A 26,886-nucleotide genomic window follows, 5' to 3' on the forward strand; every position below is an offset into this window, starting at 1 on the left:
ATTTTGTTCAATTAAAAGCTTTAACATTAGAGTTACATTCACGATAAGAGCAAGTACGTGCTACCCACCCAATCTTGCATTTTATTAAGGTCATGATCATACTGAAAAACGCAAGGTCAAGTCTTCCCCGGTGTCAAATAATGTACACTAGCTTATCCTATTTACCAAAAACATAATCAATCGTTGGGGATTTTAACTGTATTTAAGTTGTGAACATTTTTGAAAGTATTTAATTTTTGTTAACGTGACGACTCGGATTGCCGAAATTTATTGGCTTACAACTTATTTTTTTTTTTTTTTCATATTTTTGAAATTAAACACACAAAAATTCAACTTATCAAAAAAAATTTTTTTTTTCTTTATGATGGTTTAAAAAAAAAAAAAAAAAAAAAACAAGCATTTTTAGAAGTCCTAAAATGTTGTTCCTTTTTGAAAATTTTTTACCGACTTCCAAAAAGGAGGAGGTATTCTTTTATGTTTGTTACCTCATAACTTCTTTGGACTGAGTGAACCAATTTTGATAATTCTTTTTGTATTGTAAAGCTGGTGGCTGCAATGTGGTCCCATTTCAATTTCGTTCAGTTAAAGCCATAGGAACTATTACAAAAACCATAAAACCCAGTTTTGATCCATGGAAGTCGGTTTTGTTTTTTGATAAAAAAGATTATTAATTTTAGTTTGTATTAGATATGGGCCATATACTTAGTTATAATAAATTCCATTGAAGTTGTAAAAAATTCGTTTTCATTAAAAGAAGTGAAGTAGCTAACCGTTTTTGAGAAAATTAACTTGCATGTGGCAAGAACTGTGATCATAAGACCTTAAAAATCAATTGAAAAAGCCTTTACAAGAATCACTTAAAAATGTTAATTAACGCTTTCGGACCCAGCGTTACTCTCATGTAACATTTTTCAAAAATTCGTAAAAAATATTAAATTAAACAATTTTTTAGGTTACGATGGCTTAATTGAAAGATAATAATGCCTAGTTACTGGATTATTACAAAAAGTTAGTCAAATATCATACCTTTAATTTTTTTTTATCGAGAAAATGACTGAAATTCACATTTTTTTTTTTTTTTGCAAAAAAAAATTTTTTATAATGGTCATAATTTTGAAAAAAAGATATAAAAAATGTTAATGCAGAAAGTGTTTTGTTTTTTTGCTTAGAAGAAGTAGCATACATTATAGTTTCATAAAAAGTTATTTTCTCAGCTCTCCGACTTGTTTTGGTTGTCACAGGCAGTGCATGTTGCTTACATGTAACATGAGAAAAACACATTAGTTTTGCTATTTATTATTTTGGAAAATAACTTTTTGCTATTCATATTTCTTAGTTGTGATGTTTATGACCCGATAATACCGAAAAAACATTTTTTAATACTGATTTTCATAGCTTGGGTTCGAAAGGGTTAAGACGTAACAGTTCAATAAATTTATTATGAGCTTCAATTTATGGCTTTCCCAGAAATTTCATTAAAACTGCATTCTCCTGATTTTATCACATTTTCTTTGTTCTTGTGTGACTAAAACAATTTTTTACCAAAATAGTATAAATCGAGTTTTTGTATAGGGTAGAGTTGCTAATAGCCGGCCTCTTAAGGATTTTGTCTCATAAAATCAAGCACAGAAACGTCATTTATCAACATTTTCCAATAATTCTTGAAATAAAATGTACTTTATTTATTAATTTTTCGGTATGGTTAAAAAAAAAATTAATAATATTTCCCAAAAATATTTAATTTTTGTCTAAAAAAGTCTGATTCTCCTAAATCCGACATTTGTTTCCTATTTTCGGCCATCTAGTGTCCTGTTTCCGGCCGCTGACCTTATTAGGTCAAGCTTAAATAAATTGAATGTTTTTTATTTAAATCTTTGTGTTTTAAGAATTTAGAAACAATTTTGATTGTTAATAAGTTATAACATTAAATGATTAAAAAATGTATCTATTTTTCCCCATTTTTTAAACTTTTATCAATAAAAGGGGGTCGAATACAGGAAACTCTTGAATTTTAAAGCTTTTTTTTGTGTTCTATCTCCGGCCCCCCTTAAAATTACCAAAATTCGTATATTTTTCCTGTTAAAAACATATTTTATTTGAAGAATAATATATATTTAATAAGAAAAACAACACTTCAAAGCATTAGCTCTAAAATTGTTTCCGCAAAACATTAATTACGATAGTGGGTTTCGGCAGTAAAATTACAAAAAAACCATACCCGATTGGATCACTTCACAAAAAGTTATTTTTTCTAAGAAAACTGAATAACAAGAATATTAAGAATATTGTTATTTTAGGAGGGACATTTAAACGAACAGCATAAGAGCAAAAATTTGGAATAAATCCTACAAATTCACTAGTTATAACGATTTTTCTGAAAGGTGGCCGGCTACTGGAGAGGCCCGGAATTAGGCAACTCTACCCTACCTTTTGAAGTACAAAATGGTTCATTTCGGTTCGAAAACTTGATTCATCAATAGAAGAAGTTTGATTAGAATTGATAAGGAGTCAAAAGAAAAAGTTGAAATAAAAAAACAGGTATTGGAGAGGTACCTGCTGTTACAAACATCAGAAATTTTTATTCGTTTAAATAATTTTTTTATTACAATTTAAAAATCGCAAAAAAAAATAAAATTGATAAACCAAATTGTTCGTACGACCATATTTTAACTCGTAACAACCTACTTTTTTTTTATATATTACACTGAACCAAAAAGGTACATAAAATTAATGAATTTGTACATTAAATTAATGTAAAAATTCATGGCAAATGAGCCAATGTAAAAATTCATTAAATTTAAGAATCTTTTTTAAAAAAAAATCATAAGGGAATGAATCTTTCTTAAAAATAAAGAATAAGTTCTTAAATTTTAAGAATTCTGTTCATAAACGAATTCGAAAAGTTTTGAGCATGTTTAAGAAAAGTTTCTTAGATTTTAAGAAAAATTCATACAATTTAAGAATTATTTCTTAAATCTTTTTTTTTTTTTTTCTTCTATAATTTAAGAACAAATTTTAAGAAAAGTTTCTTATATTTTATGATTATTTCTTAAATTTTAAATTTTGCAAAAAATTGAATGAAATGTTGCTTAAATTTTATGAAAAAAAATCATAAAAACTATGAATTTTTCTTAAAGTTTTATGATTGTTTTCATAAAATGTAATATACTTTTCATTAAAATGTATGCATTTATTTATATAGATGCATATAATATACATTACCATTCCAAGCATTTAATTTGTTCCTGAAAAAAATTGTATTCCAATCAAACAAACAGCCAAAGAAAACAACCCAAAATCTAAAACAAACAAATGAAATAATTTTTAAAAATAAAAGAAATGATTGAGTTTAAACGTAATAAAAATGTTTTATTGGTCACTGTCACTATACATTTATTTTTTAATTTAATTTTTCTTTTTTAATTGATGCATCATCTGGAAAGATAAAAAAAGCTTATATTAGTTAAATGACTATGTACTATTTGGTTCAAAAAATCGAAATAGGAGGTAGAATTATCTTTTACCTTTTTGTAACCGGCAGCATTAGGCTCTGCAGCTGAAAGAAAAAACAATACAAAATTGAATAAGTTGGGGAAAGATCACAATATAAAAAATTTAGGTAGATACATCATTATATAGAATAAAACAAAATTAAAACAAAATTTAAATATTTAAAGGAGTTAAATAACATGCAACACTTACATACATAGACTTTAAGAAAATATACTTAAAAACTCAAAAGTTAAGAATTTTTTCATAAATTATATGTATACTTTCATAAAATTAAAGAATTAATTCTTAAATTTTGGAAAAATATGAATTTCGAACTTAAAAAGTATGAACAGATTCTTAGATTTTAAGAATAAGTTCTCAATACCGAATGCAGGATAACGGTAAAATTTTCGTTATTTTTCAATTAATGAAAAAATACATTCATTTTAAGAAAAAATACTTAAAAACACAAAATTTATGAACTCCTTACAAATGTAATTTTAAAAATAGATTTTTCTCAATTTTAGAAGTTAAAAAAGTCAATTTTAAAAATTATTTTAACTCAAAATACAACTGAATGGAAAATAATAGTGAATTTCATTCATAAAAGTATGTCCAGATTCTAAGATTTAGCAAAATATTCTTTACAATTGGAGCTAGAAGCTTATGAATTTATTCATAAACCTTCGTATTTGTTCTTAAAAAAATTCATAAAAACTTGTTCCATAGGAAAATTTTAATGAAAACTGATTCTTAAATTTTATGAATTTTTCTTAAATCTAAACTTTTTTTTTAAGAATTTGTTCTTAAATTTAATGAATTTTTCTTAAAAATGTATGAATTTTGGTTTATGAACAAGATTCATAGTTTTTAAGAATAATAATTTTTTCAGTGTAGAAATAAAGAAGTATTTCGTTTTGATACTTTAGTTAGCTTGCTATTTGTTTTCATTAAAACAAATTCTTAAGAAATAAAATTTTATTTTTTTTTCTACGCCAAATATGACATCATTAGCACATTTCAATTAAATACCATATTTGAAACTAGATTTTGGCTGTTATTTTATCTCCATTACATAAAAAACACTCTATCACCAAAAGGAACATAATATTTATATAAATTGGTGTAGACTGTATATATGATTATTTAACTTATTTACAAGGGCCTTTTTTTTCATTTTTCTAATATTTTTTAAGAACGGATACACTCAAAAAATTTCATGTGTAAATAGTACTAATAACTGCGTACATTCTACGAATTTTATTCGTGGTTTTCAGCCACGAATGTTATTCGTAAAATGGACGTTTATTAGTACTTTTACGAATATTTTATTAGTATTCGTAGAAAATCATGCGTACATTGTACGAATACTATTAGTAGATTTACATTCCCATTCGTACATTGCACGAATAATTTGTAGTATTTACTAATGCTTTTCTCATTCATTCGTACATTGTACACCACTATTCGTATATTGTACGAATATCATTGTAATATTTACAAATGGCTTTACTAATAATTCGTACATTGTACAGTGCTATTCGTATAATGCACGAATGTTATTTATTGTAGAACTTTCCGCCATTGGTTTTTTTCCTGAAATTTCTTGAAATATTAATTGTTGAAATAATTACCCAACACGGGTCGTTTGAACGCGACACTACTCGAAGTGTCTTGCACTCCATATGTTTTGATGCAGAAATGTTCCTTGGGGTCTAAATAGTAAGAAAAAAGCTTTTTTAAAATTTTCTATCGAGCTATTCGTTTTTTATGAGCTTAATAAGTTATGAAAAAACGTACTTTTACGTACTTTTTCACACGTTTTTGTTAATAACTCTGTTAATAATAATGGTAGAAACTCAAATAATGGCTCTATTTTTAGAAGAAATATGCCTCTTTTTAATGGCATTTCAATGAAATTAGTGGCATTTTTAGATCTTCAGATATTCGAATCTAAGTCCCATCATTTTTTCTGCCCAATTCGATTTCACTAATCAAAAAGTTTTTTTTTATAGAAGTCAGGGTATACTTTTCTAATGGTTTTTCGTATGCTGAACTCGAATCTGAAGTCAAAAAAATTCCATCACATCAAGTTTTTGAGATATTACAGTTAGAAAATCCAAAATACCCTTTTTTAACAGTTTTTGAGGTTATGTCATCTTGCGTGATAATTTTTTATAATTACATTTGTAGCGGTTTCTTAAAGAACTAAGTTTCTTCTTTTAAAATCCGTTTAAATCATTTCGATATCGCTTTTCTTCTCCGAGAAATCTTAAAATCAATTCAACATGTTTGGTGAATATTCTCTATGAAAAAAAATCTTATGTTCGTTTGGGTTTCATGGCAAATCGCTAAAAATTTTTGCATTCCTTTAAGTTTTTTGGTTAGTCAAAAATTTTCTTACCCATAAACTAACAAAAAAACTTAAAGGAATGCAAAAATTTTTAGCGATTTGCCATGAAACCCAAACGAACATAAGATTTTTTTTCATAGAGAATATTCACCAAACATGTTGAATTGATTTTAAGATTTCTCGGAGAAGAAAAGCGATATCGAAATGATTTAAACGGATTTTAAAAGAAGAAACTTAGTTCTTTAAGAAACCGCTACAAATGTAATTATAAAAAATTATCACGCAAGATGACATAACCTCAAAAACTGTTAAAAAAGGGTATTTTGGATTTTCTAACTGTAATATCTCAAAAACTTGATGTGATGGAATTTTTTTGACTTCAGATTCGAGTTCAGCATACGAAAAACCATTAGAAAAGTATACCCTGACTTCTATAAAAAAAAACTTTTTGATTAGTGAAATCGAATTGGGCAGAAAAAATGATGGGACTTAGATTCGAATATCTGAAGATCTAAAAATGCCACTAATTTCATTGAAATGCCATTAAAAAGAGGCATATTTCTTCTAAAAATAGAGCCATTATTTGAGTTTCTACCATTATTATTAACAGAGTTATTAACAAAAACGTGTGAAAAAGTACGTAAAAGTACGTTTTTTCATAACTTATTAAGCTCATAAAAAACGAATAGCTCGATAGAAAATTTTAAAAAAGCTTTTTTCTTACTATTTAGACCCCAAGGAACATTTCTGCATCAAAACATATGGAGTGCAAGACACTTCGAGTAGTGTCGCGTTCAAACGACCCGTGCCAAGCATATAACTGTACTTCAAAACTATAATAATTTATTGCATACACATATTATACCACATGTATTCCCTGGTGTTCTTGTATTGTTTTTCTTGGAAGACCACTGAAAATATATACATAAACATAATAACATTGAAAATCGCTCGAAAGAATGTCTATACTTACAATAAATATTTTAGAAAAGTACTTCTAACCAGAGAGGTTTTGATATGGTCCGCCATTTGCCAATTGGTAAAGCTGATTGTTGATGAATTCTTGATGCAAACGTTGGAAGAATATTCTAAAATGAAAGTTAAAAGGCAAAAAATAAATTAGGATAAATGAAATAAGCTATAAAGGACAATGATTTAATCTTAAACATAGATTACTCACCTGATTTTTGTTGTGATTCTGGTTGTTCAGTCGATCCTTGGTTCTGTAATCACTTCAAACACTATTTTTACAAACTTTATGTTACTAAATTATCTAATTATATTTTCCGTGAAATATAGGCGATCTACTAGCGACGACACGCGTATAGCAACTAACTTTTTGATGCTATTTAGGAATGGAAAATGATTAACAAATAACGGAAACAACGGATATTTCGGTTCAAATTTGGTACCACTCAACGAATTATTCTTATATTCTACGAATAATGCGTACAGGCACCCTACGAATAAATTTCTCTACGAATATTAGTATTTACTTAGTAAATAGTACGAATTTATTAGTAAATACTACGAATACAATGCAAGAAATTACGAATGCATTCGTACGAAGAATTTACGAATGTTATTAGTTATATGTACGCAATAATTCGTACAATGTACTAATAAAAGTTGTTTAATTTTTGTTTACGAATAAAATTAGTACATTGAACGAATAAATTCGTGGATATTACTACAGTTATTCGTAAAATATTACTAATGCATTCGTAAAATTTCTACTGCACGAATACTGCGTGTATTTTACGAATATGCGTACAATGCACAAATATTTTTGTTACGAATGCCATTCGTAGCCGTTTTACTAATAAATTTTTTGAGTGTAGGTACCTCCAATCAAAAACTAATTTTTTTTTTTTCGAAGTAAATATTGCAATTTTCTCAAAACAGTTTAAACGTTTTCCATCAAATTTGGTATGCCTCATGTATTTAGAGAAGTAAAACAAGTTTTAAAAAAAATATAATTTTTCTTCACTCACGATAGAATGATTTTTTTTTTTTTTTTCCTAAAATCTTTTCCCAAAAAAATCGGACATGAAAGTTCATTTTCACTTAATAAAACACAAGTGCCTGTTTTTCATCTCAATTAATTTTGAATTTGTATTTTTTTTTTCTCATTCCAGTTGCTCTTCTATTCACGGCCCTCATCCCACCGATCATGGGTGACGACTGGTCAGCAAGCTGTGCCTCAAATTGCACCTGCAAATGGACCAATGGCAAAAAATCAGCCATCTGCAGTTCTCTCGAATTGACCACCATACCCACTACCCTTAGCACCGAACTGCAAGTACTCGTTCTCAATGACAACCATATACCAAATTTGAACCGCGAAGAATTCACCAATTTAGGTCTGCTAAATTTACAACGAATATATCTGAAGAAATCCGAAATTCAATACATACACAAGGAAACTTTTAAGAATTTGAAAATATTAGTTGAAATCGATTTGAGTGATAATAAAATAGAAATGATCGATAAAGATACTTTTATGGGCAATGACAGGCTGCGAATACTCTATTTAAATGGTAATCCATTGAAAAAACTTGTAGCCTATCAATTTCCAATACTGCCTCATTTGCGAACATTAGATTTGCATGATTGTCTGATTAGTTATATTGATCCAATGGCTTTAGCTAATTTGAATTTGTTAGAATTCCTATATCTCAAAAACAATCTATTGGAAAGCTTGTCGGAATATGTCTTCCAACACATGACCAATCTCAAGACTCTAGTATTGGATGAAAATCCTTGGCAATGTAATTGCAAATTGAGAAAATTCCGAACGTGGTATGTCCAAAATAAACTTAACAGCATAAGTCTAACTTGCAAAGGTCCTTATCAGCACAAAGACAAACACTGGGAAGTTGTGGAAGAAGCCCAATTCGGATGTCCTCCAAGAGTGGAAATTTTCAGCAACGAAGATGTTCAAAATATCGATATTGGAAGCAATACTACATTCAGCTGTCTTGTTTATGGAGACCCTATGCCCGAAGTGTCTTGGGAACTCAATGGAAAAATCCTTGACAACGACAATGTCCTTTTCGATCAGGATAGCATAACTAGCGACAAGCTTTGGAGCAACTTGACAGTCTTCAATATGACCAGTTTCGATGCAGGAACTTATTCATGTGCCGCCCAGAACGTTGTTGGCTCTGCAAGTCAAAACATAAGCATTTACTTGACTGAAATCGTTCAGCATGTTTTGGTGAAGACCCCTGAAACTTTTTGGTACTTCGGACTAATCATGGGCACTTTCGGAACCGTTTTCCTTTTGATTCTAATATCTTTTGTAGTCTGCCTCTGCAAAAGAACCCAGCGCCAGAGGCGACACCCAAATAAGAATATCAAAGGCAGCGTCAGTTTCAACGATCAGGAGAAAAAACTACTAGACTTGAGCATTACCACAACAACCAATGATCGTGGTGATAGCTGCGCAGGCATCGATAACAACGGCCCCGTAATTAATAAGACTGAATCCATAATTGGGTTTGAGCCAATGGAAATCACAGTAGAGAACCATCATCGAGGAATCGGTCCTCATCATCAACAGGTCAGTATTCCAATGCAATCCGGCCATCCGTCACATCGACAACAGCAACAACAACAACAACAGTTAATGTCAGCGGAAGGTCAATGTGGAGTTGTCGGATTGCAGAATTCCAATCCGAATCAAATTCCTGAGGAATTCCCTCTCAACGTTGGAGTCTTCCCACCGCCACCAGAATTCTGTTCAAATGTCGTCACCAATCCGGCATATGGAAATATATTTATATCCGTTTCGGTGACACAGGATATGCTTGACAGTTCCGACATCAACATCTATCCGGACCTGTTGAATATACCGAAACGAGTGGTGGATGGTAGTTCGGCAAGTAGCAGCAGTGGCAGTAGTTCAGTGGTGCAACAGCCAATGTTGCCAGTTAATGTGTCGTCATTTGCCACTTTGCCCAGAAACAATCAGCGTCGGGGTATACTTAAAAAGGATCCTTCGGTGCAGACGAATTTATATCCACACGATGAGATTGTGAGTTATCACAATTTGGATACTAGTTACAGTCAGGGGTACAATCATCAGCAGGAGCATTTGCAGCAGCAGCAGCAGCAACAAATGCAGCAGCAACAGCAACATCAGCATCAGTTGCATGCATTGCATCATCATCAACAGCAACAACAACAACAACAACAACAACAGCAACATACATCGGCGGCGTCAGGGGGTGGCGGCAGGTGTAGCAGTAGCAGTAATAGTAGCAGTGGAACGGCAACCGGAAGTAGTTGTTCGAGTAATTGTGGCCTAAAGGCACCGACGTGTGTTAATTGTATGAAAGGACCTCCGCCTCCGCCGTTGGCATATGCCAATGACTCGGATGGTGGAACGTCGTTAACGTGCATTGGTGGTCAAATGCGGTCGTTGGGAGCGAAGAGTTCAGCTTTAGGTGGTGCTTGTTTGAAATACGACAATATGGGCCGAAGGATAACAGCCAGTGGTAATTCGACGTTGTCACTGCCTGATGAGGAGAGGCTTGAGAATGAGACGTTATTTAATGAGGGTAACCCGCTGACAACTACATTTCCCAATAATAAGCAGCAACAACAACAACAACACCAGAGGGATTCACAGCAACAACAGCAGCAAGAAATAAATGGTGCAACAACATCATCAGGTTCGTCCTCATCATCGTCATCATCATCATCATCGAAACAATCGCAAACATGCGGCCAAAGTGAAATGCAGGGTGGTAGTGATTTTGTATCACTGTAGTAGTAGTTATATAGTGTGTAGGAATAAATAAAGACAGACAAGATGTATGTAGGTGGTATAAATGATAAAAACACATAGCGTAATGTAGGAAAAAAAAAAACAACTAAATTAAATTAAATTTAAATTAGGGCAAAATTGTAAAGTATACTGTTATGGCATTTTTTTTTTTGTTTTTTGTTCGTTTCTTTTGTTTTTAAATTGGATGTGTGGCTGGAAGGCATTTTTAATATTTGTATGTGTCTTGTACGACAAGTTGTTGTTATGAATACCAGAGTTATGCGCGACAAAGTTACGCGCGTCAAAATTAGGGAAAAACGAAGTTACGAAAAACCGAAGTTACGAAAAACCGAAGTTATGAAAGACCGAATTTACGAAAAACCGAAATTATGAAAAACCAGAGTTATGAACACCAAAGCTATGAAACGTGGTTTTTGGGTTGGCAACAGTTGATTTTAAATATTTTTTTTTTTAAATTAAGTCATTTTTTAGAAAATCCGCCTTCCCTGCTAAACGGAGGGGAATGGACACCCTCGTCCCATACAATTTTTTCTTGCCTTGACTCAACCTATACGCTCTAGCTTTTTGGTACGTTCCTCCCGTATATTGTTCATCTCAATGGTTGCCAACCCAAAAAAAAATCGTTTCATAGCTCATAATTCTGGTTTTTCGTAACTTCGGTTTTTCGTAACTTCGGCTTTGCGTAACTCTATCGCGCATAACTCTGGTATTCATAACTTTGTCGGTTTCCCGAAAAAACTATACAAGCTCATTAATTTTTCTTCATCGTTTTAAAATTGATAAAACTGGTAAACAAAATTGCAATATTTCTATTTTTAATGAAGTTTCTTAACTGTTTTTTTTTTTCCTTATTTGGCATTGCTGATTTCAAATCTGGTCTCATTTTTATTAGTTTGGGTGATACAAGTACTAGGATAAAAAAAATCAATTATTGAGATTTTATAACAGGAATATCTCGATAACTTGAACTGATAGAAAAATTCTGATTTCGGATTCGAATTCAACAATTCAACCCAAAACCTTTAAAAAAGTATTATTTTGTTCCTGAAACAATATCACTGTAAGCTAGGGAAATGTTCGAAAAGTAGCAACAAATCCATTATTTAGTTTTTGTAACGTGAACGGCTCACAAACGAGAGGTGATAGAAAATTTTTTACTTTTGACCAAAATCCTTCGGACTTTTGCAAAATTTCATCAAACTTAATAAAACAAAACGCTTATTGCATAGTGTTATTTATTGTTTAAATATGGGAAGTACAGAACTAGTTGTTCTTCAGTTTTGAAACAGTTAAACGCAAAATTGTCAAGTCTAAAAAAAAAAGAATAAAATTTTCAAGCTTCCTTCTGTTTTTGAAGAGGTCTTGTTAAATATGAGTTTTTGTTATTCCAATTAATCTAAAAGCGAATCTCTTAACGACTTTGCTGCCCTCACTTTGCTTTCACAGAGTAAAATAATCAGTTGAAAACAGAACTTCATTGCTAATTCTAAGCTATTTTGTAAACCTACCTACCTACTTACATTCTATAAGTACTGTACCTATAAGTTTTTGCAGAATCATTTTTTATTGATTTTTATTTTTTAAATAACACAAGTATTCACAAGAAAAAATAATAACAAATCTTAAATTCTTTATACTTCGTATTCGAAACTGATGTTTTTGACTTTTTAAATAGAAATCACTCAAAGGGTTTTTCGAAAATTTGAGTAATTTGAAACCTAACAAAAGCTATCATGTTTACAAATTTCCATTTACGGAAAAATACATACCTCAAGAATGTCTTTTCTATACGCGTTTCATTGCTTTTCACGATAAACTCGAATAGTTTTCAGGAAATTGGAAACAAAATAGAGTTTGTATGATCAGAAAAAAAGAGTCTTAAAAAAAATTCATTTTTTAAGAGATTGTTCAAAAATTAATTATATTTGGTAAAAGTAGTATATTAGAGTGATTAAAAAAGCAACTTAAAGCTGATTTAAAAAAAACATTTTTTAAAGTTCCTATTTTAAAAAATATTGATTTGACCACTTTTCGTTGGGACATCGAATTTTCAGCGTAAGATTTACCGTTTTGTCTTTGATCATCGATATCGCAACAACCAATGATTACACAGAATATTTTTGGTTTCAAAAAAGTTCAGACATTTATTTCAAATTGAAAATGTTCTATTATCTCCGTCAACATTAACTTCCAACAGAGAAGTGCAAAGATTCTTGGTCATACTTTTTCAAAATCCAAAATCGTTAGTTTTTATTTGAGAAAGATTTCATTGCTGTTAAACTTAAGAAAATTAGATGCTCCTGATAGCAGATTGTAACTTAATGTTAATTGCATCCTAAGATTTATTGTGAATAAAATTATCTGGATTTCTTTAATATCACTGCAATCTTAGGTCTGAAGTCATCTATTCAATTTCTACTACACAAGATTTTTTAACTGCTGGAAAATTCGAATCAAAATGTTAATTTTTCCATGTTATCACTTTTCTACCTTATGTAGAAAGAAAAAATTAGTTAAATAACTGGGAACATTTTGTTTAAATTTTCACCTTTTCTCACCATATTTTTGGTGACAACGCAGTGTGAATTAAAAAAAAAAATGAAAAAGTTGCTTGTCAGATTCATGTATATGAAAAAATTTTCAAAACTACACTCCTGCTCAAATTTAACGCACATTATATTTATTTTACAAAAAAGTCCTACTATTACTTTATCTCACAGTATCGTGGTTATTTTCTCAAATAAGACAGGAGTTATTAACGACTGTTGATTTTCTACACAGAACAAGTTTCATTCAAAGGAGTAGAAAAGATTGTAAACAGTGAACACAGAAACTATTTACTGGTTTCTTAGAATATAGTTATTTAATTGGAAATGCTTTCTTCTAAACTTGATTTATAATTTTATTATAAATTGGAATTTGTACGCATTTCATAGAACATTCCATATTTGCTCTGTTAGTTAAAAGCCACCATCCAATTTTTATTATGAACAAAATTTGTATCAAACTTCAAATGTAAACAAATTAATAGTTTTTTTCTTTCTCAAAATTAAAATTAAATAAAAGAAAATAATAATAATTATAATAAAAAAAAAGAAATTAAACACATTGCACTTGAATACAAATTAAATTAAAATCAAAATTGTAAATTTTTCATTAATGATGAATGTTGATATAAATTCCAAAATAAACAAAAAATACAACCAATTTTTTTTAAAAAATCGATCATAAAAAAAGTTATAAAATCGTAGATAGTAAAAGTGAAACAAAATCAATTCAGCCAAAATAAAGTCAATAAAATTAGTTTTTAAATCAAACAAATTCCATAAATAAATTAAACAAAAAATGTTTTTTTTTTTTTTAAGAAGCCAAAATGAATATGATAAAAAAAATTAAAAAGAATGTATCAATTTTTTTTTTATTTTGGATATATGTATTTTATGTTTGCTTTTTTTTATTTCAAATAAAAGAGTATTAGTACCTGTTAAATTAGAAAATTTATTATAAATTTAAAATTAAAGGAAACAAAAAATTATCAAAAAAATGTCCAAATAAATTTTAGAACAAGAAAAAATAAAATATATAAATAAATTAGCAAAAATTGATTCTTAATAAAATTGGTTAAAGTTTTTATGGATTTTTTAGTTGGTTACCTAATACTTACAAGACCTCATTTTATTGTATTTGAAAATTTTCTGATGCTCTGTTGAAAATATTACTTCAAAATTTTGAGTTATTAAAAAACGGTCTATTTTATTTTCATAGAAATTCTTTACATAATATCACTAGACAGCAAAATTAATTTCTTGTATTATTCTTCAGATAAATAATATAAGTTCTAAAATTAAAAAAAAAAATGAAACAAAAACATTAAAATGCATTTATCTTAATAATTACAATAAATATCATAATTAAAACAAAAACAAATGAAAATTGTAAATATTTTTTTAGAACAAAAAAAAAACAAAATAAATGTAAAAAGAATATAAATTATGAGGGATTGCATATTTATAAATTTAAGTAAAAATAAAAATGAATTCGAAAATTAAAATCAAACTTCAATTCATTTAGCTATGTAAAAAAAAAAAACTAATATAAATATTTTTTAAAACCAATAACTCTATAGTGAAAAATTCATATGACAAAAAAATATTAAAACCAAAACAAAATTTTTTAAACAAACAAAAAAAGTTTTTTCAATAACCTTCTCAAAAATCTTAAGTGAGCTTCTTCAAAATGACAAAAACCAAAAAAAATTAAAAACATCAAACATTTATTATAAAAAACAAAATATCTACAATGACTTGACTTTAAAAAATGTAAATTACAAACAAAAAAATATTATTATGAATCATCATAGAAAAAAAAAATGATTTAGAAAAAAAATTATAAGTTTTCCGTTAAGTATAATTTTGAATATATAAGTGTACATTATAAAAAATTAAAAAAAAAAAAAACAAAAAAAAAATATTAATTTAAAATAAAACCAAAAGCATTTTGTACTATAGTTAAAGAGAAAATTTAATGACAATTGAAAATTGGGAAAAATAAAAGAAAATGGTTATTAAACAGAAAAAAAATGTGTTTTTTTATTGTTAATTTGGAACATTACTTTTCAGCTAAGAAATAGAAGCAGTAAGAGTTTATGAAAATTATGAAAAACTATAGCAGGTGAATAATGAGCAAAATTTTAGTTACCTACGCTAATCTTTGTCCAAATTAATTTTTTGGAAATTTTAATAGAAAATCTAACTCACCCTACACTTTATATTTCAAAACTTACTGAAAAAAGAATATTTAGAAACTCAGTAAGTTATTACATTACAATTTACAGCACCAATAAATTTATATTATGTAGATATATTATTATCCTGTGCTAACTCTTACCTCCCGTCGCGTCGTTATAGAGTGAATTTTACTAAGCTTCGGTTTTTCTTGGAGGAAACAATGTTCATGGACTATCATAAATAAATTGCACGGCTGCTTAAAGTAATTCTAATGTTAAAATTTTTATACAAATTTAAAGTTTGATATTTTGAAGAAATTTCATAAGTAGTATAAAAAAATAAAATCTGTTTTTATAATTAATAAAACACCGTTTTAAATGATCTTTTACAAAAAACCAAGTATATGCCATTTTATTTCTTGTATAAAAAGGTATTTTTAGAAAAAAATTTTCGAAAATCGTTGGAGCCGTTTTTTAAAAAAATAATTTTTCTAACATTTTTCAAAAAAAAAAAAAGTTGATATGCCATTTTGAAGAAATAATTAATTTACACTTAAAAACGAAATTTAAAAGTTTTTCGTTAACCCGTTTTCAAAAAATTGATTTTTCGAAAAAAAAAAAAATTTTGAAATATTTTTTAAAAATCCAAAAGTGTGTTTTTTGAAAATTTTGTTAAATTTTAATATTACCTTTACTTAAACAATCTTGCATAAAAATTTTCGTTGAAAGCGAGTTGAATCGTTTATTTCAGAAACAGCATAAAGTCCATTTTTCCCAAAAAATTTTTTTTTGAATATTTCTCATTTATGTATTCATCTTCTAGAAAAAAATTAAGAATGTCAAATACGAAAATTGAAGAAAAAGGGTTCAAAATATATGGACACATTTCACCCGGTGACAACATTTTTGACTGCTAAATTCATGACTTTTTACCAGTTTTAAGTAAATTTGGCAGCAATCTTGACACGCACGCCCTTTTGTTATACATCTATAAAAGGTTAGGAATTACTCTATCTATATCTATTAAATTCATTAAAATTGAAAGTAGGGTTCAAAAGTTATAGCCAGATTTCTCGCGGTGGTAGCGTTTTTAACTGTTAAATATATATCATTTTACCAGTTTTTAATTATTTTGGGAGCCATCATGACACGCAAGCTTAAAAATTATACATCAATGAAGAGGTAAAGATTTACTCTATCTACTGCTATTTTATTCATTGAAATCATAAGCAGGGTTCAAAAGCTATAGCTAGATGAAAATAAAAGTTTTACCAACAAAAATTCGTTTTGAGCAGAAACGACATAAGTCCAGCGACTTTAAAGGCTTAAAAACCAGCTAAGACTTGAAAAAAAGTTTATATTTTAAAAGTTAGTGCTCATGGACTTATGCTGTTTCTGAAATAAACGATTCAGTTGGTCTTGTACGAGATATTCATAAATCAAAAAACCGTTCTATGACAGGTACCGTTAATAACGGTAAAAAAAATATTTTTTTTTATTTCAAAAGTTGGCTCTTATGTGTAATACTACACACAAAAATTTTAATCAATATCGTTAGAGCCGTTTTTGAAAAAAAATTAACTTTTCTATTTCCGTTATATGGCAGGTACCGTTAGTTTTGGTCATAAAAATAAAATTTCAATTTCCCCTCTAGGGAATCACCCAAAACTGCTAAATACTAAGTTTGAAGAAAATCACTCCACTCGTTTAGGCTGCAGCTCAAGATAGAGACAGACACACAGACAGACAGACAGAATTGCCGGACGCACTTTTTTGGAATTCTCCATCATCGTAATGTCACGTAAAATTGTTATCTCGAGTTCGATTTTTTTTTTACGAATCCTAAACTTGCCTTATAATACCTATATCGCAAGTAAAAATCACCAATGGGTCAAAGTTGATGATTATAGGATTATTATGTATGTAGGTTCATTATGTATGTGTTAAATCATCAATATTAATATAATCCAGTCAAATAAGGGTTTAACCTCGGAATGAATGTTAGTAGAAATTTTTTTTGCTCAATATCTTCCTTTTGCCATTCTATAACATATCTCAAAAGTCTAGAAAAATCTCATGTCCGCTTGTCGTGATTTCAAGGTCAAATCGCGAAATGGAGATTTTCAAAACTAGCAAAAATAGGCTATGGTATTATATACACATATGATACATGATTTCAAGGTATTTTTTAATGTTGATTCCAAAAAATCTAAAATCAAGACAATCTGACGTCTCTGGAAAAAGTTATACCTGTTTTTCATCTGTCAACTCATATTATTATAACAGTTGCAAACTTACTGCCGAAAAACCCTTAAAAGTTATGGTAGATGAACCAAATTTTGCATGAAGATTTTAGAATCCATCATTATTAAAAATCAAAACAATCCATTACAAAAAATATATATACCTACGAAATAATGGTATTTTTTGATGGAGGGGCAAATTTTAGGATATGCACTAAAGAAGATTCTTGTTCATCTTAGGAATAAGTGCGAATTGGCTAATTTTTTCATTTTAATCTTTGTTTGGATATTCTTTAACTAACCTCAAAAATCTAAAAAAATCTCATGTCCGCAAGTCCTAATTTTCTTGGTTTGAAAATAAGGTGCAGATTTTAAAAAATTAATAAGAAAAGTTTAAATTTTTATATGTATACCAACATAAGCGACATGATTTAAAGGTATTTTTTAACACTTATTCCAACAAAACTCACAAACAAGTCAACCTGACCATTACTGAAAAGTAATGCACCTTATTCATGTTGATCTGACACAAATATCTGAAGTGTAGTTTTTCAATTTTTTAAAATCTGCAACTTATCTTCAAACCAAGAAAATTAGGACTTGCGGACATGAGATTTTTTTAGATTTTTGAGGGTAGTTAAAGAATATCCAAACAAAGATTAAAATGAAAAAATTAGCCTATTCGCACTTATTCCTAAGATGAACAAGAATCTTCTTTAGTGCATATCCTAAAATTTGCCCCTCCATCAAAAAATACCATTATTTCGTAGGTATATATATTTTTTGTAATGGATTGTTTTGATTTTTAATAATGATGGATTCTAAAATCTTCATGCAAAATTTGGTTCATCTACCATAACTTTTAAGGGTTTTTCGGCAGTAAGTTTGCAACTGTTATAATAATATGAGTTGACAGATGAAAAACAGGTATAACTTTTTTCAGAGACGTCAGATTGTCTTGATTTTAGATTTTTTGGAATAAGCATTAAAAAATACCTTGAAATCATGTATCATATGTGTATATAATACCATAGCCTATTTTTGCTAGTTTTGAAAATCTCCATTTCGCGATTTGACCTTGAAATCGCGACAAGCGGACATGAGATTTTTCTAGACTTTTGAGATATGTTATAGAATGGCAAAAGGAAGATATTGAGCAAAAAAAATTTCTACTAACATTCATTCCGAGATTTACCCCTTTTTTCTCCTTATTTTACTGTATTAATAATATTATCAATATAATACAAAAAATTCTTGAGACATATGAGACTTGGAAAAAAGTTGAAAATAAGGTTGAAGTTTTATTTTCGACAAAAAATATAGTTAAAAATATCTCAACAGTCCACAGTCTCAAAGCTTTTCTTCCATGACCAGTGTTACCATTCTTGGTTTTTATGGTAAATTATATATTTTTTACCAATTATGTTGGGTATTATTTTTATCAGAGTTTGTTTTTTTTGGTACTAATTGTGAATTTAATTTGTAAAAAAAAAACTACTTTTCTCTCACGCTCAACATTGTTTTTTAACTGTTTAATTTCTTAATTCGTACTAGTATACCAAAAAAAAAGCTTTTACAAAAAGTTTTAAAAAAATAAAACAAAATTTATATCAGCGGTTACGGTACAGTACTAGTATCAAAATTATGGTCTGTAGAGTAACTAAAAGGGAACGTCCTTATTAAAACATATTTAACATTTGACATTGACAAAGTACTTTAAAACAAAAACTTATAATCTACTATTTTTTATTACAAAAACATTTTTGATGTACAAAAATAAGATAGTCATTGTAATCAAACAACAATATGTTTATAAAAATTTGAACTTAAAAACAATCCTTATTCATGTAAATAGTTTGCCAAAATCTACATACGTTAAAATGTTTGTAAAGGGATCCCTTGAAGAAACTATTCACGTCCTTAAAGACAGTCTTAGGCTTAAATAAAAAGTCATTTCATTCATTTATTAATTTGTCACAAAAAAAAAAAATCTAAACAAATGGTTATATTTTTACGTTTTTCGGATCATATGGGCAATGTTGGGCTCGACACTTGAATTAAAAACTTAGATTAACATTTTTCTAGGACTATACGAACATGTCTGCCGAAAATAAATAGTCTCAGCTTTGATAAATAAGGTAACTATGGTTCAAACTATTAAAACAAAAGAGCTGAGCAGAAAACTTGATACTGAATTAAGAAGCGGGTTTATGATTGTTTAAAATTGTTTTGTTTTAAGTTTAAGTTTGAATGATGGCTACAGCACCTACCCATATAGCCCTTTCAACCAAGTAGTGTTTTGGGTACATTTTTGTCTAAAAAAAAAAAGTAAATTCAAACATTATTTATTCATTCTTTGATGCTGAGTGTATATTCACAGTATTTTCTAAGAGAAAATAATAAATAATTGCTAAAGTACCAACCTACAACTATAATACTCCTACACAAACACTCAGGAGTAGAATTCATACCGCAAATGAAATCTTTTATAATCTACCTTCATTGTCATCATCGCAATGAAATTATGTCCACTTCTTGTCCATTCATTTTACGATATTATTGCACACACATCTTAAGTGGCCAGTCTTTTTTGGTCTAAGTTAGCCAGTCAGCCAGCTGTATCAAACACACATCCTCCTTACCACTTCCGGTTTGTTGTTGTTGTTGTTTTTATATAAAGCTTACTTAACCGCATATATACACTGCGCTCATTCATACACGAGCGCAAGAGTGCTTTGGAATAATAAAAGGCAATTCGAGTGGACAAAAGGACTAAGTATAAAAATTCATGCCAACTTCCTGCAAGTAATTTTCTTCAGGATGTGGGCAGTCAGCCCCCAAACCCCTCTCTTCCATCTATAAAAGAGAGGAGATACGGTAAATTCCTTAATACTTTGCTGCTTCAAAACAAAACAATAGAATAATAAAAAAAAAAAAACAAAAACAAATAATAAAAATAAAAGGGGAGGATGACAAAAAGACAAGAGACACAACAAACTGACATACCAAGCTGATACTGGCCGTGAAGCACGTGTTTGTCATGAATGGCCAGTTTATGGTTACATTTTTATGTAGAATTATTCCAGATGATGATATTCATTTTCTCACATTTTATGAAGTCATCAGATTATGGGGGCAAATTCTGATGCTGTGAATAATATTTTGTGGCATTGTCATGGGAATGAGGTGTCCTTTTTTTCTACTCTCTCTCTTTGGTTTTCGTTTTTGCATTATTTGTGTTTCTTCTATAGAGAGAAATACATTTGCACACATCCGTAGCGGAAATAAATATTTATTTTGTGTTCATCAAAAAATTTTACCCCAAGGGACTCTTGAACGGACGCACATATTCGTACTTACATTCACACACTAATAACGTGACGTGACGCATTCTCTTCTATGTGTGTCTTTTATATTTTTTCGAATTGAAAATAAAGACAAAAAAAAAAATAAATTAAACAAAAAATATCCGGCATGAATGTTTAATTAAAATGCCTTTTAATTTAATCCAAACTTTTACTTACCTACATTTTAAATAAATACATGCATTCATTTCATAATATAGGTTGGTACTCACTCTTACCAACATCAGCTACATAATTAATTGACTTTTAGTTTTAAATGTCAATAAAAAGGTTTTCATTAAGGGTAAAATAATTTAATTATACTTATGGCTTTTGATACTGATTATGTTGATTTAACTCAATGTATTTTTATTTTTTATTGACCTAAAAGGTAGGCTCGGGATGTGGGTTTTATCTATTAAACAATTGTTATAAAATATTGCTATGGAAAATAAAAAAAAATAAATAAACACTTTAAGCATAAAAGTGTTGATAAACTTTTCCAATAAATTAGTTATTTACATTTTTATATCGAATTGCTGGTATAACTTGTAGGTTTATAGAGAAGTGTCTAAATGTTTGTGTTATCGAGTTGGAGTATGAGCAAATGGATTGTAAAAATGGTTAATATTCGCCAGCATTGATAAAATATTTTGTAACGTCTCGAAGTGTAAAAGTGCGTTTACAGATATTTTACAAAGTTTTTCTTTTACTTGCGATATTTGTTCTGTGGGGTAAGCTTAGGATTCTTAAAAAAACTCGTGCTCGAGATGACAATTTTACATGACATTACTATGCTGGAGAATGCCGATTCTGTCTGTCTGTAGCTACGGGCTAAAGTAATGGAGCGATTTTCTTCACACTTGGTAGTAAAACTATTTACTACCAAGTGTGAAGAAAATGGTTCAATAGAGGGCAAATTGCATTTTGTTTTTTGGGACCAAAACTAACGGTATACCTACCTGTCATATAAAGAAAATAAAAAATTAATTTTGTTCAAAAAAGGCTTAAACGATTTTGATTGAAATTTTTGTGTGTAGTTTTTCAGATATGAGCCATCTTTTAAAATAAAAAAAAAAATATTTTTTGTACTTACCTACCTTTATTAACTATACCAACCTAAAAAAGAAGGTTTTTGAAGTGAAAACTTCTTTAGTATCGTAGTGATTTGAAACAAGATGAAATGAAAAAGCGACACGAAAAATCAGTTGATCATAACTTTTTTGTTTTAATCGACAGATGAATAGGTAATTAAATAAACTATGATTGTGCAAAATTTCAATTAATTTCATTTTCAAAATTCTGAGATAACGGTGAAAAGATGTTCTTTTTCTAAACACGTTATATCTTTTGATCTAGAGCACATAAAAAATTTATTTAACTTTAATACGCATGCTGATAATATTACCTTTTATTTGATATATCATACAAAACGGTACGTGCTCTACAAGTTATATAATCTTTAATTGAAAAAACTTGAAAAATACCTCAAAACACCTGTGAAGATTTGTTGCCGATGACTAGCCAGCAGTAGAGGAAGTACCGTAAGTTCAGTTTGAAATTTCGATATGGTTGGCTTTAAAAAATTCTTAATTTTTTTTGTAGGCATGGTAGAATTATGATTGAAGCGTCATATAAAAGGTGAAATAATACCTAATGATATAAAATTTATTATAGTTTTTTTTTTTTTTTTTAAATTGATTTAATGGCGTTAAAAGAGAAAAGAGATTGATTGTTTTGCTTTTTTTATGAAAACTAATTGGGTTAAAAAAATTCTAGCTCTTTTTGTAGATTTTGTATAGACATGGTCGATATAAATATTTTGAGCTGAAACAATAAGCTTTGAGATGGTATACAATTTATTGTAGGTTGTCATATAAAAAAAGTGATTTAATAAAAAAAAGTTAGGTATATTTTTTCGATTTTTTTAAAATGATTTTTAAGGTTTCACTTCAACCACGTGTGAATTGCACACATGATTTTTTACAAAATCTTTTAAGTAAAAGTCATATTAAAATTTTGTTATATTTTCAAAAAACACATTTTTAGATTTTTAAAAAATATTTCAAATTTTTTTTTTTGAAAAATCAAGTTTTTTGAAAACGAGAAATTGTAAATTAATTATTATTTCTTCAAAATGGAATACCTACATTTTTTTGAAAAAAATGTTAGAAAATTTTTATAGGTGTATACAAAATTATTTTTTTAAAAAACGGCTTTAACGATTTTTTTTCTGTGAAATTCAACTTTTCTGAAAATATTCCGCAACTATTTTATGTCGGAGAATTTCCGAAATTCAAAGCACAACTGTCAAATAGTCTTTGCTGAACACACTTCATCGTAATGCGTTGATAGGCGTCGTGTTTCATCGGAAGATTCTCCGATATGTCAATCGGAACGGATACCTCGATAGAAAAATCTTCGATTTCGAACAAATCGGAAACAAAATTTCTCCAAACGGATACCTCGATAGGGCTGAATATTTTCTCAAGATTTTAGTAGTTCTTGAATATAATTTATTTATTTATCGAATTTACCATAAAATAATATTATCCTTTAATTTTATCCTAGAACTGTTTTTAAGGTCCTTAAAGTTTTCAATAAGCTCTCTTTATTCCTCAATAAAACTCCTTTAGAAACATTGACTAGAACAATATGAAAAACTATACAAATCAAAACTTAATGTTTTTTTATGAGATTTTCCATGATCCCTTCATTTTTTCTTTAAAAATAAAAACGAAAGTGCCACTAAATTTTCAAAAACTCTTAAATACCCTTTAAACCCACCCACAGCACATCCTTCCATCATTAAAGGCACTTAACACTCGAGTGCTATTCATGTTGTTTTTGAAAGGCTCTTTTATTCCTAAGACACCCAGAAGAAGAATTATTTTGTTTTTTTCTTCTTTTTTTTTTTGTTTAAAAAAGAAAAAAATTGATCCTAAAATCAACCAAAAAAAAAAAAGGATACTTCTTGCTTAAAATATTCTTATTCTAAAGGTACGAGTATACGATGCTATCTTAACCCAAACCTTCATATCTCAGAAAAACAACAACAATTTTCTTCACTTTTCATTCCACTCGAATGGAATTTGTAAATCAAGTGGAAAGTTTTACACCTTTTTCGTCGACGAGAAGAAAAAAAAAATTCCTAAAAATATGCAAGAATCTTAAAATATTCTCTTCTTGCATTTTCTTTATCATTTTCTCGTTCGTATCTCCATCAAATATTTGAATAAAAAGGATATCCGATAATGCTAAAAAGGATTTCGTAACCCATGAATAGAAAAATTAAGAAGTGAACTTTTATTTTTTTTTCACTGTTTTTTTTTTTTTTTTTTTTTTTTGTTCTTTTTGACACGAATGAACTGGTTTTTTTTTTCAAGACTGATTTCAAATGTGTATTTGTATCTAACAAAGAAGTCTGGAATTGATGGCTTATGATGGATATTGCGAATGACATTGCAAATGATGAATCTACTCCTGCGATAATAATCGCATGGATGAATTCATGTGGAATAGTTAGTTTTTCAGTTTTTTTAGTGCCTCAATCGTTTTGGTGGTATTTTTTTTTTTTTTTTTATGAAGTTCAAAGTAAGTTTATAGTTTTTTGGTAGTTTTATTTACAATATAGTTTTAGTTGAATTTCTACAGTATTTAAGTGAGTAAAGAAATTTTTTATTTATGAAGTTTTTAAAGAAGAAACAAAGAACTGTTTTTGAAATGAGGTGTGCTGAACAATATCAAACAAAATATTCAGAATTTAAAAATAAATTACGATTTCTAACAATATAATAATGACTGATTTGTGAAATAAAAAAAATGTGTAGGCTGAAAAAAAAAAAATAATTTAAGAAAAATTTAAGAAAAATTAAATCACTTGAATGAACTAAAAGCATAGATTTGAATAATATTCGCTCTTAATTGAAACTGAACTTTTTGAAAGTCTTTTCATATCTATAGTTAAAAATTTATCTCTGGTTCCATTCTTTAAATTAAAAAAAAATCCAAAACAAAATTTACCAAATTCTTACTTTCTTCTTAATATTGAAAAAATGTATCAAATGAAACCAAAAGTAACCAATATATCTTTGCCGCCGGGTACAAAGGGGTTAAGTCATAAATGATAGTTTGCCAGAAAATGCGATTGAAGCTGAATCGATGAATTTTTGAGCATTGATCCTCTTATTTTTATAGAAAGGAGTATCTCTAAATTTATGTTTTTGATACAAAATAAAAGAGAACGAAGAGCTTATTCTTATTTCAACAAAATCAAAAAAGTACAATTTTATGACTTAACCTCTTTGTACCCGGCGGCAAAGATATATGGTATAGAGAAAGTCCGTTAGAATGTTTCAGGTGGAAAAATATTTTTTATACTTGTTTAAAAAAAGAGGACATTTAAGTTTCTGTGCGTCATAAATATAAATATATTTTAATTTAATGTTATGAGTTATGACTAAAACATCTATGCTTTTAATCTTAAAACTTAGCATTCAATTACATTTCTTATAGAACAAAATATTAAAAAAAAGTACTATATGTATATCAAATTTTTCAACTATTTTTCAAAAAAAAAAAAATAAAAATTAGTATGACATTGAATTAAATTAATGGACATATTATACCTAAAAACAAATTTTAAAAAAACTTTATCGACCCATTTTCGACAGAACAAAATTTGAAAATTTCTTCAAAATTTTTATGATCCTGAACTTTGCAGACAATTTGTCAGCTGAGGTTTGGACAGCCACCAAAGTCGCAAAACTCGTCTGAGATTGAAAAATTAAACGGCATTCGCTTCGTTAAATAAAAATCTAGTAGAGATATTTTTTAGTTTTTTTTTAGTTATCTTAAAAAAAAAAGTTATGGCTAAACAGCGCAAAAAACACCAAAAAATTAATTTAAAAATTTTTGGACTTTCGTCACCACTGTAGTAATTTACACATTTTCATAAAATAAACGCCATTGGCGTCGTTTAATAAAAATCTAGGGGCGATATTTTTTAGTTTTTTTTTTATTTATCTTTACAAAAAAGTTTTGGCCAAAAAACGCAAAAAACAAAAAAAAATATTTTTTTAAATTTTGGACTTTCGTCACCACTGTAATAATGGACACATTTTCATAAAATAAACGCCATTCGCTTCGTTAAATAAAAATCTATTAGCGATATTTTTTAGTTTTTTTTTTTTATTTGTCTTAACAAAAAAGTTATGGCCAAACAGAGCAAAAAACACCAAAAAATTAATTTAAACATTTTTGGACTTTCGTCACCACTGTAGTAATTTACACATTTTCATAAAATAAACGCTATTCGCTTCGTTAAATAAAAATCTAGGGGCGATTTTTTTAGTTTTTTTTTATTTATCTTAACAAAAAAGTTATGGCCAAAAAACGCAAAAAACATCAACAAAATATTTTTTTAAATTTTGGACTTTCGTCACCACTGTAGTAATTTACACATTTTCATAAAATAAACGCTATTCGCTTCGTTAAATAAAAATCTAGGGGCGATATTTTTAGTTTTTTTTATTTGTCTAACCAAAAAAGTTATGGCCAAAAAACGCAAAAAAACACGAAAAAATTAATTTAAACATTTTTGGACTTTCGTGACCACTGTAATAATGGACACATTTTCATAACTTTTTTGTTAAGACAAATAAAAAAAAAAACTAAAAAATATCACCCCTAGATTTTTATTTAACGAAGCGAATAGCGTTTATTTTATGAAAATGTGTCCATTATTACAGTGGTGACGAAAGTCTAAAATTTAAAAAAAATATTTTTTTTTATGTTTTTTGCGTTTTTTGGCCATAACTTTTTTGTTAAGAAAAATTAAAAAAAGAAAACTAAAAAATACCGCCCCTAGATTTTTTTTTAACGAAGCGAATGAAGTTTAATTTTTCAAAATCAGACGAGTTTTGCGACTGTCC

At 28.4% G+C, this 26,886-nt stretch overlaps 1 protein-coding gene across 2 annotated transcripts in view; it reads left to right on the plus strand.

Annotated features, from left to right (window-relative positions):
• The window catches only part of LOC129912169 (uncharacterized), a 219,742-nt gene extending 208,306 nt beyond the window's left edge, over positions 1–11,436 (plus strand). For both annotated transcript variants that reach the window (XM_055990310.1, XM_055990311.1), the window contains one exon: positions 7,984–11,436. In XM_055990310.1, coding sequence (XP_055846285.1) covers positions 7,984–10,622 — 2,639 coding nt within the window. In that variant the 3' untranslated portion in view covers positions 10,623–11,436. The remainder of the gene's footprint in view (positions 1–7,983) is intronic.
• Positions 11,437–26,886: the final 15,450 nt, after the last annotated feature.

This window comes from Episyrphus balteatus, chromosome 2 (genome assembly GCF_945859705.1).
Source record: "Episyrphus balteatus chromosome 2, idEpiBalt1.1, whole genome shotgun sequence".
NCBI lineage: Eukaryota > Metazoa > Arthropoda > Insecta > Diptera > Syrphidae > Episyrphus > Episyrphus balteatus.